This window comes from Phoca vitulina, unplaced genomic scaffold, assembly GCF_004348235.1.
Source record: "Phoca vitulina isolate PV1807 unplaced genomic scaffold, GSC_HSeal_1.0 scaffold82, whole genome shotgun sequence".
NCBI classification, from domain to species: Eukaryota; Metazoa; Chordata; class Mammalia; order Carnivora; family Phocidae; genus Phoca; species Phoca vitulina.
The window spans coordinates 4,786,130-4,801,535 of NW_022589785.1; the positions used below are offsets into that span (position 1 = coordinate 4,786,130).

Below are 15,406 nucleotides of genomic sequence, written 5' to 3' on the forward strand. Positions count from 1 at the left end.
GAGAGGTAGGAGATCCGAGATGTACTGTTTCTCCTACCCGTGTCTCTTGCACGACCTTCTTCACTGTCCTCTCTGCCCTCTGACGTCCCTTCTGCGGCTGCTGCCCACCTGTAGTAGCAGGTTATTAGTTAAGAACAACAGAAACCCAGCTCTGGGTATCTTAAGCAAAAAAGGAGGTATTTACTGGAAGGATCTTCAGGAGCTCATAGGTTTCCTGGAAAGGCAGGAGGACAGAGCTCACAGAGGTGGGTGAGAACAGGGCAGGCTGGGCAGCCAGACCCGTGACCCAAAGTCGTGTCCTGGAGAGGACATTGCTGCCTGGGCACTGGATGTTGATGCTCCCTGGCTCGGCTACCTCTCCTGCCCTTGAGAACTAGTCGTTGCTGCCTCCACTGCTACGAAAGAATCCCTCACCCCACACCCCCATTCTTTTAAATGTCAAGTTTTAATGAAGTTTGCTATGCATAGAGACAAGTGACAAATAAGTGTACAGCTCAGAAGATGCTCCCCAAATGAACACAATGACAAGCCGTTGCCCCTGCTGAAGAAATGAAACAGCACCAGCCCCCCCCCCCAGGAGCCTCTGCACTGTGTCCCCCCATCTCTCCTCAAGGGGACCTGCTGCCTTGACTCCTTTCTCCAGCACTTAGTTTTGCCTGTTACTGTACTTTCTCTAAGTAGACTCACGTGATACGTTTTCTTTGTGTCTGGCTTCTTCTGCTCAGCATTATATTTGTGAGGTGCTTCCAGGCTGTTTGTGGAGTTCTTTTTTTTTTTTTTTTTTAAAGATTTTATTTATTTGACAGAGAGAGACACAGCGAGAGAGGGAACTCAAGCAGGGGGAGCAGGAGAGGGAGAAGCAGGCTTCCCGCCGAGCAGGGAGCCCGATGCGGGGCTCGATCCCAGGACCCTGGGATCATGACCTGAGCCGAAGGCAGACGCTCAACATCTGAGCCACCCAGGCACCCCATGTTTGTGGAGTTCTCATGCATTTATTCTCAGCACTGTGTACTACTCCACCATTTGGGTTAGCCACCGCATGGATAAGCCACCATTTGTTTATCCATTCTAACATGGATGGACATACACGGTGGTGCAGTTTCGGGCTTTTAGGAAGAGTGCTGGTGACATTCCAGTACATGTCTTTTGATAACCACATGTATAACATACATCCCTAACAGGGAAGTCCAGAGGAGTGAAACTGCTGGATCATGGTATACACGTATGTTTACTGACCACTGATGAGGTTGAGCACTTTTTCATATGGTCATTAGCCATTTGGAGATCCTCTTTTTTGAAGTATGTGCTCACATCTCTTGCCTATTTTTAAATTGGGTTGTTGGCTATACATTTTGCATCTCTAGATCCAGACTTTGAAACCTTTGCAAAACAAAACAAAACAGCCCTCTGCAAATGCATGGGATTGGCCTGTGCGTGCCTTGGTAGCCAGAGATCCCAAACAGCACCCATCAAACCTTATTTGCAGTCACGGGTATTCATTCTGAGATGATGTAGCCTCTGGGAAGGTGCCTTGGCCAGGCCCCAGCAGCGCATACCAGAAATGACTCTGGCTAGTGTTAGCCAGAAGGCGGTGCTGTTAGGGGCTGAGGTAGCTTCCTAGTCCCTGGGAGGGCTGAAGGAGCAGCTGCAAGCTGCAAGTCAGGAGCATCGCCGGTCTCCAGACTCTCACTAGCTCAGCTGGGAGGCGGCTGATGCTGCTGTAGGGAGCCACGGAATCAGGAACCTGATGGCTACGAAAGCCCACTCCCTCTGTCACAGTTCCTGCCACCCCAATGGATCACTTTTCTTCTGCTCCCTTCCCTCCTAACTTGCTTCTACATTTAAGTCTTATGTTAATGCATGTCCTTGGTGGAACCTGGATCCTTGGAATCTTTGCTGAAGGCCATGCTGTGTGCTCTAGCCTCAGTAGACTAGGACAAAGGGAAAGCTCTGAGCTGTGATGGGTAGTTCTGGGGCAGGGCTGCTCTAGGAACAAGAGGAGCCATATGGGTGCTGTGGTGACTGAGGGGTCTAGGTGGGGCCTCTATGAAAGGTTGAAATCAGCCCCATGGTTGATAATGTAGAAAGAAACCAGCTCAGCTGCATGGGAGCTTCTAAAAGGCCATTCCTGCATTCATCTGTTCAAACATCACGTGTAATGTCCTAGGGATACTGCAATAAAGCACCATCAACTGGGTGGCTTAAAACAGTAGAAATTAGTTTTCTCACAGTTCTGGAGGCTAGAAGTCAAAATCAGGGGGTTAGCAGAGCTACGCTCTCTCTGAAGCCTCTAGGGGAGGTTCTGTTCCAGGCCTGGCTAGCTTCTGATGTTTGCCGGTGATCTTTGGTGTTCCTTGGCTTGTAGGTGCATCACTCCCATCTCTGCTGCCCTGTATCTCTGTGTCTTTCTTCCTCCTCTTAGAAGGAGGTCATACTGGATTAGGGCCCACCATAATGACCTCATCTTAACCTGATTATATCTTCAAAGACCATATTTCGAAATAAGGTCACATTTGCAGGTACCGGGGGTTAGGACTTCGACATATCTTCTAGGGGGACACAGTTTAACTCATAACACCCATCATCAAGCCAGGCCATGTCTGGACCTTCTGCTTTGGCTGCTCTGGGTCCCTGGGCTTTCCCAGAGCCACACACTCCCACACCACTGCTCTGGGTGGGTCTGGCTCTCCTCTTAGCCTTTGCCTGGGCAGAGTCCCCTCATTGTTTGAAATTCTGCTCCAGGGTACCTCCTTGATCCCTCTAGGACAGAAAGGGTCATTCCGTCTCCTGAGCTCCCACCACTGGCAACCTATTCTTCCATTTTGAGTTTGTTTTTAAAGCAAAATTTTTATTGACAATGGCTATGTATGTAACACACTATATACTGTATGTAACATACATGCAGAAAAGTAGGTAAATTATAAGGCTGCAACTCAATGAATTTTCATAAAGTGAATATTCCATCTTGAATTTATTTTCCTCTGCCTATTAAATAGTAGCTTGCCATTTATAGGCCTGTCTCTTTCACAAGACGGAATGTTCTTTGAGGCCAGGAAATGTGTTTTATTTATCTTTATAAAGAATTCCTATATATAGTGACCCATAGGAAGTACTTGCTGAATTTGGGTTTGGAAGATTGGAGCGGAATTTGCCAATGAATCAGACTCATTGAGTTAGCATTGAATGAAAGTCACACACAAGGCTAAGTGCTTTGCTCCAGATCAGTATCTTTTGTCTTTCTATGGGTTTGGATTCAAATTTGTTGCTTGTCAATTTTTTTTTTTTGCCTGTGGACATTTTTTATTAAGGTCCTCTAGAAAACATAGCCTACACACACGCTCTCTCGAATGAGTTGGGGGGAGGGGCAGAGGGAGAAGCTCAACAGATGTTGAGCAGGGAGCCCAATGAGGGGCTCAATCCCAGGACCCTGGGATCACTACTGGAGCCGAAGGCAGACGCTTAACCGACTGAGCCACCAAAGCGCCCCCAAGATGGGACACTTTGTGTGACAGATGCAATCCCAGGGCGGAGAGGCAGAAACGGGAAGCAGGAGGATGGATGTCACTTCACAGTGAGCTGCAGAGAGACACAGCAGGTCTGGCACATGGACTTCTCCAGAAGATATGCAAGGAGAAAACATACCTGTGAGCAGTCTGCAGAAGGAAGAGCGGAGGGGACTTGATCTGTCCCCTTTGCTTCCACCTCCCATTTCCCACTGTGGCATTTCATGGAAGTCCAGAAGTGAAGGGACAATTGGGCAAAGATGAGGTACCGACCGAGAGAGACAGAGAAGGAGGTGGTCGAGGGAATCTGAGAAGGTGCACAAGGTTTGTGTCCAATACGCTCCACACCTTGCGCTACTCAGGTCCACTCGTGCCCTCCCATGGTGTCAGCTCTCCTACTACGATGTGGGGACCTCCATTCTCCTGAGAGAACGAAGACATCTTTACCCCTTCCCTGGGAGGGGAGGTGCAAGTCCAATCAGTGACAGAGTCCCCTTCCTGGTGGCCAGCTGGGGTTGCCTGGAAGACAGAAGCAAGAAGGCCATGAAACAAGCTCATTTGCTGCTGCTGTGTCTGTCCCAACACTATAATTGATATTCATTATCTTCCTCCTCACCACCTGTTCTAGATCCTCTTCACTCTCTGATAGCACTTTGGCTGGCCTGTGACATTTGTCCTGAGGGGTCTGAGTTCCTGGTTGCTTTGCCCATTAGTAACCAGTACCAGACATGGAAATATTAAGAGAGTCCCCAGGGAATCCTCTCAACTTGATTCCAGACATTCCCCTCCCATCCCCATATGTGCCCTAACCTAACTCTCCATGGCAGTTTGCATCAGTAACCCCAGCAGTATTGTCACTCCCTTCTTGGTCTGTTGGTCACTGTCGTGAGGAGCAGAAAGTGGCCTGGGGATAGCATCAGCTTCTGATTGAATGGAAGCCTTATTGTGTTGTGTTTCCCCTTTCCCTGGAAGCAGAACCTCTAATCCAGCTGAGCCCAGCTGAAGGGAAGCACAAATTCTGCAAGGGGTCACTGTGTGTAATGGTGAGCAGGGCCACTCCTGGGCCCGTCTTCGTAATTATACAGGACACAGCACCAGATATCAGTTGTCAGTTCAAGGCATATACTTCATCTTGGAGGACAGTCCCTCAAGCACATAATACATCTCTTCAGTAGACGTCCCAGCTGAGCCTTCAATAGGCCATTCCTTTCTTCTGTCAGGTTGGCTCCTCCTGAGTGACAACAGGGTTTCACAGTGAGATCAGCGAACTCCAGTCAGGAGTCATTGGTTCACTTCCTTGGTTGAAATGGGTGACTTAGTCTGAGGCTGTGTCATATGAGAATCCAGGCCAGCAAATGAGGATTCAATAACTGTGGACCATAGTGCTGCTGAAGGCAACCCCATTACCAGAAAACACATTGATTCCAGTAAGGAAAAATTGCTCAATTCCCACTCTCCCAAGGTAAAAGTGGTCTAAACTAGTTGGTGGCTGTCTTGTTCTTTCCAAGGAGTGGGTCATGCCATGGAGGTTTAGTGTCGGTCCCTTCTGCTGCCGTGGCAGGTTGGACACTCAGCAAGATGATCCTTGGTGATGTGGAGGCAAAAAGGTAAAGAAAGGCCAGGGAAAGATGCAAAGTGATGTGAGATTTTAATGGGCTGGCCACCACTTCACAGCAAACTGCAAGTGTTACAGAGACTACTCATGTTCTCTGGGCTTATGGACTTCTCCAGAAGGTTTGCGAGGATATAACGTGTTTTGGAAAGGTCCCCTGAGGGGGAAAATGAGGAGAATTTACCTTCCCATCCATTTCCCACTTCCCACTGGTCATTGTTCAGCCTGTGAGGTGCTAACCTTTTCACATTAGTGGGTTGCAAAAATCCAGTCTCTTGATGGCCAATCAGGAAGCCAGATCCCATACTCTGAGACTAGTATCCCTTCCAAGCCCAGAAATGGAGGGGCGACTCAAGCCAAATGGTGTACCAAGAGAGGTAAGAGAAGAGGTGGTGAGGGGACTCTGAGCTGGTGCATAAGGTTTGTTATTCCATACAGGTGGGTTGGGTTAGTCACTAGCCAAAGTGCTACATTAACTATTACAGGCTTCCAAGTTCTGATAGCTGGTGTCATATTCTCATCTCTGACAAGGACATTGGCCATCAGAACTGGATGAATATTATTTGGTTGAGAGTCAGTGTGACTCACTTAGAACGATGTTAGTTATGGTTAACCTCTCTCACAGTTATGTTTATGGCAGGTGTTCCATATTTTGTCTCTACTTGTTCTAAATACTTCAAATATCCACCAAATGTAAAGTAATGCCACAGAACGTGTTTCTTTTAAAAACTGGCAGAAGATAAATGATCACGTGCGCTGGATATGAGCTCTGACATAACTGGCAGGCCCTAGGACATGGCCTGGTTTGTCTCGAGGCACTGAGGACACCCAGGGCTCGATGAGAATAGATGGTTCGAGGTTGTTGCACACCTCCAAAGCTCGCCTCCCGGGGCAGGTAGGACAGGAGTTGCCACTGCAGCTTGCAGACCCAAGTCCACAGTGTGCTATGAGTGGGGCTTTAACTTTTCCACCATCTGGGCTGGTGGATGGCCCTGGAAGGTCAGCTCTCATAGAAAGGGTTGCCTCAGCCAGAACTCACAATGGGAGAAACAAAAACTTTTATATGCAACATGGGTAGGTGTACCACTCCCAGAAAGCAACCTGAATTTTAGGAAATGTCCCTCCCTGAATTTTAGACCCTTTTGGGACTTACTTTGAAGGCATTGAAATTTTTAAAAAACTGAGTAACGGGACAAAAAATATCACTTTGGCTACTGGTGGAGAATGGATTGACCACAAAACATCTAAGTGAAAGAAAAAAGAACAGAGTTAAATTCCAAGACAAGCAAATGTACTGGACCTTGATGATTTTAGTGGGCCTTTAATTCCTAAGTTCACATGTGCCTCTATATAATTTCTTCCAATAATGCAGAAAAGTAAAACTGAAAAATGAATCTCCTCAAGTCTTTTAATGAAAAGTAACTCTAGTTACAAAGAGTTAAGGTTAAATTTAGATGGTTAAATTTGCTGGGTGACTGGTAAAGTTTATCTGCTACATTTTCATTTGCTGAAATTCTCTTGTTACTTTTTCATGTCTACCTGTTCTTGTTTTGTTTTTACCAGGTTTTGTTTCACAAATTATTGCTCTTTATTGATGCTATTCCTTCATCTTTAAGAATATTAAGCCTATTTATGTTCATTTAAAAAATATTGTTCTGATAGATCCATTTTTGTCTGAAGTGATTCATCTGCTGAGCATTTGACTTTGTTGTTTTCTTTGTTAGCATTGATTTCCTTCATGGGTTTTGAATTTTGGTTTTCAGTTTGTCTTGACTGGGAGATTCTCCCTCCCTCCCTGAGCCTTACCCACCACTCTACTCTTCTTTTTCTAGTGATTTTTAAAGTGCCTTCGCCTCACTCTTTATAAAGCCTAGTCCAGAACCAGATGTTATGATGGGGACTTAGGGCTTCTGTCCTTCAGTGACATTGGGAATATCTCCAACCCTGTCACTGAGCCTGAGGGCAAGTGAATTCTTGGTTCTGGATACAAGATTTCATATCAGCTATGGTCCTGGGCAGAGTGTGATGGCAGCATTAATAGGAATTATTTTTAATTTTGAAGTAACTTAGACCACAGTTTGGAGAATTTCCAGGTTGGTGAACATGTGGAGATTTGGGGACAGTGGCACACTCAGAGAACGTGGAAGCCCCATACCATTTCCCCATACCTTATTCTATGTATCTCTTCCATCTGGCTGTTCCTGAGTTGTGTACTTTTATAATAAACTGGTGATCTACTACTAACAAGAAGAAAAAGAAAGAAAAGAAAAAAAACCCAGACTTACAGAAAAGTTGCAAGTTCAGAGAGTTCTCGCATACCCTTCATCTAGCTTCCCCTAATGTTAACATCTTATCTCAGCAAAGTAAAATTGTCAAAAGTGGAAAATTAACGTTGTATGATACTATTAACTAAGCCTCTGACTTTATTCATATTTCACAAGTTTTTCTCTAATGTCTTTTTTTTTAATTTTATAATCCAGTGCAGAATCCCACATTGCATTCAGTGATTTTCTATTTCTATGATCTGTCCTTTCTCCCGCATTCATTTATCCCTTAAACTATTTACTTACATCAGCATGGACTCAGGGGTATTTATTTTAGTCAATAGGTTGTAAGGAAGGTCTGTCCTTTCTCCCGCATTCATTTATCCCTTCAACTATTTACTTACATCAGCATGGACTCAGGGGTATTTATTTTAGTCAATAGGTTGTAATCCAAAACAATAGCCACTAGATAACTTCCAGCCCAGCCCTCGTGCCACACAGTGGCCAGGCTTCCATATTCCGTCTCAGTCCAGATACTTCTATTCCCCATTTTCCAAAGGAATTTCTGTAACTCTTGGCCACCCCTGCTCCTTTCTTGACATGAGGCCCAGCAAGCCCATTGTTTTTGTTTTGAGACAAAAGTCTAAATCCTTAGCATCACCTGCAAGGCTGTATATTTGGTCCCTACACAATTTTCTAGCTTCATCTTTTTCTCATTCACTCTGTTGTTCTCAATGCTCCAGCCACACGTAAGTTTTTCCTATTCTCTGAAAGCTGTAAACTCCACTTGGCCTCATGGTCTTTGCCCTTTCTGTTCCTTCTGTCTAGAACAGTCACCCTCCTCTCTTTTTTGAGCTGAGCTGCAGTGGCATTTGTGGTTAATTACTAGACTGTTTAATACTGGAACAGTCTCTAGCCTGAAAGCCCTTGAATCTAAAAGGGCAGGCTTCCAACAGGCATGCCCCACCTTGCCAGTAATTTTATAAATTAGGAGTCTCCTTCAAGTGGAAGACATCAGCACCTATGAGCTGGACCTTCCCTCAGATATAAACTACATCATCTTCTCCAAGGAATGTAACCAAAGCAGGAGGGAATCGGAAAAGGCGGCCACTGTTCACATGAAAGCTGAATGTCTTCCCGAGTGTCAAGTCATTTGACTTTTGAACTGGTAGAAGAAGGGCGCCTCAGTGGGTTAAGCATCTGACTCTTGATGTTGGCTCAGGTCATGATCTCAAGGTTGTGAGATGGAGCGGGAAGCGGGAAGCCTGCTTCTCCCTCTCCCACTTCCCCTGCTTGTGTTCCCTCTCTCGCTGTCTCTCTCTCTCTGTCAAATAAATAAAAAAATAAATCTTTAAAAAAAAAAGAAGAAAGAAAAAGAAAAAAAAGAAAATAGAACTGGTAGAAGAATCAAGAAAATAGCAGATGAGGAACAACCAGGGGAAATGAAGAAGCATCAGAGGCCAGCAGAATTGCCGAACAAAAAAAAAAGACGAAAAAAAAAAAAAAGAATTGCCGAACGAGCTCCTGCCACTGGCAGTGTTATGTGCTGACCAATGGCTCTTCCTTTTCCAACCCTCTCTGTGGAAGGAAATTTGGTATGTTGTGAGGGTTCTGAATTTCCTTTGAGTGTGTGAAGGAGTGAGTTAAGTAGATCCAGTCATGATGGTTGCATCTCCATTTTCAGACTTTGGTCACAGCTGGAAATGGCCCACACTTCAATCACCTCTGCTTCCCCTTACTTTGGTACCATTAGCTCCACAATCTTATAACCGACAAAGGGTCAGTCCCTGTCATGAGGTCACCCTGCGTTAGGCCAGCCATTAACTTCTTCTCATTTGGTGTGGTGGCACCCTTGCCCTGCAGATCTCTGTTGCCAGCTCACTCCTGCTAGGGGGTACCTCCAAGTTCACCCCCTGAGGTTCCAAGTCTCTAATCTCATTTTCAGTGGCAGATTCCCATCCTGCTCCAACTCTGTGGTTCTGAGGCTTAGTGGAAGGAGGCTGGGATGGAGTTAGATGTCTACGCTGCCTCGCAGGACCCTAGACGGTCAGCCTTCTCCATTTCCTGGTGTCTGCAAGGGCTCAGCCCACCGCAGGCATACCCTGCATTTGGCACCCAGCAGGCCCTCCTCCCTCTTGCCATCTCCCCACTGAGCACCCCTCAGCCAAGCCCCTTCCAGTCAATCCCACCAGGCATTATCTCCTAGCTCCGACTCCAGGGTCTCTCCAGCTCAAAGGGTCTGAGATTCTGAGGATTTGCCTTGAGGCTTTCTTCAGTCTAGAGCTATTGAGTTTGGGAGCCTCACCCCATACCTTCTCTTGCATCCTACAGAAATCAGGGTGAAATGGCCCACACCTGCCGTGGCACCATCAACCTGTCCACCGCGCACTTTGACACGGAGGACTCTTGCGGTATCGTGCTAACCAGTGGGGCAAGGACCTACCACCTCAAGGCCAGCTCGGAGGTGGAGCGGCAGCAGTGGATCACCGCCCTGGAGCTGGCCAAGGCCAAGGCTGTCCACATGATGAGCAGCCACTCAGGTAGTGAGCCCTCAGTGAGCGGGTATACACACAGTGTCGTGGGTCTGGAGAGAGTGGGAATTGAAAGCGTTTGGGGGTGGTGGTGACCAGGAGACCCAGGCTAGTCCAGACCAACCCTGGAAGGTAGAGATATGTGTTCACCCTTCCTATTCAGCTCCATGTGTCCTCAGCAATGACCTTAGGTGGTCAAGGTTGGCTGGCAGTTCTTGGGATAGAAATATTTGTGGTGAGCAGGGTTGTGTGTGTTTTTCTTTGGACAAGTCTGGTTCCTGGACTTCAGCAGACCCTTCAGATGCTGCAGTGGGTGAGATCCAGAGGCAGCAGCAGGGGTGGGAGTCCAGGATTGTGCACCTGTCCCTGGGGCCAGACTTTTTCCCAGGCCCATTATGGAGACTGAAAAACCATTTAGCCAGAGATGCTGCCTTTGCTGAGGTGGAAGGCCAGCTCAGATATCCTGGGCAAGACATTTAAATGTTTACTTTAATACAGTCACTTTCTTAATATGTAATGTCTTTATATGATTCGTAAGCCAACAGTTTCAAAAGCACATGCAGTGACTCCTGCCCTTGACTCTTGTTCCCAGCCACACCCACCCTATGATCCCTCCCAGAGGCAACCAGAGCTACTTTGTGTCTTTTACGTATATATTAAAATTGGTACTTATTTTAAACTAAATGCAGTCTTCCACCTTGCTTTCTTTCCATTTAGCAATATATTTTGGAATTTTTTTCCCTATCAGTACGTAAGAAACTTCCTCCTTGTTTTTACAACAGTCTAGTGCTTTGTTGTACGGATGTATCATAGTTTATTTAACCCAAAGTCTGTTGATGAACATTTAGGTTGTTTATTTTGTTATGACACACTCTGCTGCAATGAGTAACTTTGCATTTCGTTTCACATTTGCAGAAGTATAAATGAAGTATACGTTCCAGGGGGCGGGGTGGCTGGGTTAACAGAAGTGTGCATTTGTAATTCTGAGAGCTTGTCAAGCGGCCCTCCATAGGGGTTATATGATCAGATGCCTGTAGCAGTGTGTGAGAATGCCTGCCTCCCACTGTCTTGTCCACCCAGAGTGAGAGCACATGTTTCTGTTGGGTGAAAACTAGGTCTACACACACACGAGCAGGAAAGATTGGGAAGCTGTGATTCTTCTGAAGCTAACACAAAATGGTGTGTGTTTCCTTAGACCTATGTGGAGTTCTTTTAGGAAAGCAGGGCTCCAGGTGAGAATGAGTCACAGGCTCTGCTCTCTAGGATTATCACACAAGCTGGCTGGGGAGACAGGGAGTCCTGTGGAAGGAGCTCTAGCACAAAGCAGGATGAGAGGGTCTATGATATCAGTCACCATGCCCCATACCTAGTCTCATTGTGTTGGGGTCTCCCCCAGTACTAGCTTCTCAGTGCACATTGAAGGTCACTGAATATCGGTCTGACCTTTTCTTTTGGTCTCACACGTTTGGAGCATGGATCCCCCCCTGACCCGGTGACTCTTCCTTGAGGTCAGCACTCATGTGACTCTGGTGTGTCAACAGGGATGCTGAGCTTGGCAAGGGGTCCCCAGGGTACCACTCCCTTTCCTGTGAAGGAGGATGTTGGGGCCATCTCAGGCAAGGGCTATGCCGAGACCCCCAGTAGGACCTGTGCGCTCTGTTTGGAGGCCTATGGAAAGCCACTATGGTGAATGCTTGTTAACTCAGCTGGGCAGTGCTAGGAATTGTGAAGCCTGGACTTCTTCTAGGAGAGGTTGGGACCCCAGAGGGAGTTGCCTCAGGCTCACCTTCCTTCATTTCATACCCCTTGACATAGTCAGGGGCTGGAGACACAGCACATGTCTTGTGTCCCCAGGGGTTAGCCTCCCAGGTAAAGACACAGGACAAACATTCAGGTACAATTCAAGGTAGCACTTGCTATATGTTGATGAGGAATGGATTCCTCTCCTTTGGATATTTTGAAACATAAATGAACTAATGTATGTGAAAGAGACGCCTTCAGGAAGGTACTGTGCTTGTATAGAAAGGTTGATTATTTCCTGAAAAATAGGTCTTGTAGTAGCATCCTCTGCAAAGCAACACCCTTCTCCCACCATTCTCAGGCTGATGTTGGAGAGTTGTGGTTTGCAACTTTTCACATGGAGTCAGTTTCAGGTAACCCTGAATGAGGGAAGGCAGTCTGGTGTAGTTCTCCTTGACTCTGGCTGATAGCAACCAAGCTAGGTCAAGGGCACTCCAGACAGACCCCCTGCAGGTCGTCCCGGGGCCTATCTGTCCCTTTTAGACTGTGGACCATCTCTAATCTAGCAGGAAGCCTACTTCCTACCTCTACTTACTTCTTGAAAACATCTGCTACTCTCCAGCTTTTCTGCCACCCCCCAGTCCAGGCACCATCCCCTTAGCTGGGTGTCTGCAACAACCTCCTCACTGTCTTCCTGTTTCCAGTCAGTTCTCCAAACCGCAGGCAGAATGACATATTAAAAAATGGGCATTTAATCATATAACTGCACTGCTTACAACTCTTGGGTGCCATAAACCAACTAGACTTAACAGATATATACAGAACACTCACTCAACAAAGCAAAACACATACATTCTTCTCAAGTGCATGTGAAAAATTCTCCATGATACACTAAATGTTAGGCCACAAAACAAGTCTCAATAGATTTAAGAAGATTGAAATCATACAAAGTATCTTTTCTAACTATAGTGAAATGAAGCTAGAACTCAATTACAGAAGAAACACTAGAAAATTCACAAATATGTAGAAATTAAACAAAACACTCTTAAACAACCCATGATTCAAAGATGAAATCACAAGGGAAATTAGAAAATACTTTGAGATGGATGAAAATGAAAACACAATGTACCAAAATTTATGGGATACAGCAAAAGCAGTGCTCAGAGGGAAATTTATACCTATAAAATATGCATTTAAAAAGACAGAAAATCTCAAGTCAATAACCAAACCTTCCATCTTAAGGAACTAGATTAAGAAGATCAGACTAAACCAAAGCTAGCGGAAAGAAGGAAACAATAAATATCAGAGTTGGGATAAATGAAATAGAGAATAGAAAAATGATAGTGAAAAATCAGTGAAACTAAAAGTTGATTCTTTGAAACAATCAGCAAAATTGACAAACCTTTTGCTAGACTCATTAGGAAAAAAATAGAGAAGACTCAAATTACTAAAATCAGAAATGAAAATGAGGACATTACTACTGACCTTACAGAAATAAAAAGGATTATAAAACAATACTATGAGCAATTGTGTGTCAAGAAATTAGACAAAATAGATGAAATGGACAAATTCCTAGAAACACACAAGTTACCAAACCGATTGAAGAAGAAATAGAAAATAATAAGTAAAGAATTTGAATCAGTCCTCAAAAATCTCCCAACAAAGAAAAGTCCAGGACCAGATGGTTTCACTGGTGAATTCTACTAAACATTTAAAAAGAATTAATACCAATCCTTCTTTAACTTCCAAAAAATGAAGAGGAGGGAAACACTTTCTAACTTACTCTGTGTGCCTGGCACTATACCAAAGCCAAACAAAGACATCACAAGAAAAGAAAACTATAGACCATTATCCCTTATGAATATAAATGTAAAACCCCTCAACACAATATCAGCAAACAAAATCCAACAGCATATCAAAAGGGTTATACACATGCTCCCACCAAGTGGGATTTATCCCAGGAATGCAAGGGCAGTTCAACATAAGAAACCAATCAGTATAATACACTACATTGATTAAAGGAAAAAAACCCTCACATGATCATCTCAACTGACACAGAAAGAGGATTTGACAAAATCCAACACCCTTTCATGATAAAAACATCAGCAAAGGGGGTGCCTGGGTGGCTCAGTCATTAAGCGTCTGCCTTTGGCTCAGGTCATGATCCCAGGGTTCTGGGATCGAACCCCCACATCGGGCTCCCTGCTCGACGGGAAGCCAGTTTCTCCCTCTCCCACTCCCCCTGCTTGTGTTCCTGCTCTTGCTATCTCTTTCTGTGTCAAATAAATAAATAAAATCTTTAAAAAAAAAATCAGCAGAGTCAGACTAGGGGCTAACTTCCTCAACATGATAAAGGGCATTTATGAAAAACCCAGAGCTAACATCATATTCAATGGTTAAAAAACTGGAAGTTTTCCCCTAAGATCAGGAACAAGACAAGAATGCCTATTTTCACCATGGCTATTCTACATTATACTGGAAGTTCTAGACAAGAAAAGGAAACCAAAGGAAAAATTGGAAAGAAAGCAGTAAAACTTTCTATTAGCAGATGACACAATCCTATATATAGAAAATCCCCAAGAATACACACACACACACACACACACACACACACACACAAAACTATTGAAGCTAATACACAAATTCAGCAAAGCTGCAGGGCACAAGATCAACAAACGTCACTTGTATTTCTCTATACATACAATGAACTCTCCAAAAAGGAAATGAAGAAAATAATTCCACTTAAATATCATCACAAATAATAAAATACTGAGGAATAAATTTAACCAAGGAGATGAGTTGTTCACTGAAAACTAAAAAAACAAAAACAAAAAAATTGCAGAAGAAATTAAAGAAGACCTAAATAAATGGAAAGACATGTTCAATGATTGGAAGACTTAGTATTATTAAGATGGCAATATTGCTCAAAGCAATGTATAGATTCAATACAATCTATATCAAAATTCCAATGGCCTTTTTTCTTAGAAGTAGAAAAAACCATCCCAGAGAACCCAAAATAGCTAAAACAATCTTGGAAAAGAAGACAAAGTTAGAGAACTCTTTCCAGTTTCAAAACTTACTATAAAGCTATAACAATCAAGGGGCGCCTGGGTGGCACAGTTAGTTAAGCGTCCAACTCTTGGTTTTGGCTCCAGTGGTGATCTCAGGGTCATGAGATCTCAGAATCGTGAGATTGAGCCCCACATCAGGCTCCACACTCAGCACAGAGTCTGCTTGAGTGTCTCTCTCCCTCTCCCTCTGCCCCTCCCCTCAGCGTGCTCTCTCTCTCTAAAATAAATAAATAAATATTTAAGGAAAAAGCTACAACAATCGAAACAGTGTGGTACTGACCTAAGGATAGACATGCAGATCAATGAAATAAAATTGAGAGTCTAGAAATATGGGCAACGGATTTTCAACAAGGGTACCAAGGTCATTCAACAGGGAAATGATAGTCTCTTCCACAAATGGTGCTGAGATGACTGGATGTCCACATGCAAAAGAATGAAGTTGGACCTCTACCTCACACCACATACAAAAACTTACTCAAATGCATCAAAGACCTAAATGTAAAGGTTAAAACCATAATGCTCTAAGAAAAAAAAAAGGAGTAAATCTTCATGACCTTGGGTGTGGCAATGGCCTTTTAGATATGACACCAAAAACACAAGTAGCCAAAGACAAAAAATACATGAATCAGACTTTATCAAAATTTAAAACTTTTGTGCATCTAAGGACACTTACCAAGAAAGGGAA

The 15,406-nt window shown here is 44.5% G+C and overlaps 1 protein-coding gene across 5 annotated transcripts in view; it reads left to right on the forward strand.

Moving 5' to 3' along the window:
* OSBP2 (oxysterol binding protein 2) overlaps positions 1-15,406 on the forward strand; it is a 165,066-nt gene that overhangs the window by 22,359 nt on the left and 127,301 nt on the right. For 4 of the 5 annotated variants that reach the window (XM_032395134.1, XM_032395131.1, XM_032395132.1 and 1 more), the window contains exon 2: positions 9,711-9,919. The exons of the other annotated variant lie outside the window; for it this stretch is intronic. In XM_032395134.1, coding sequence (XP_032251025.1) covers positions 9,724-9,919 — 196 coding nt within the window. In that variant the 5' untranslated portion in view covers positions 9,711-9,723. The remainder of the gene's footprint in view (positions 1-9,710; positions 9,920-15,406) is intronic. 5 annotated transcript variants of the gene reach the window in all.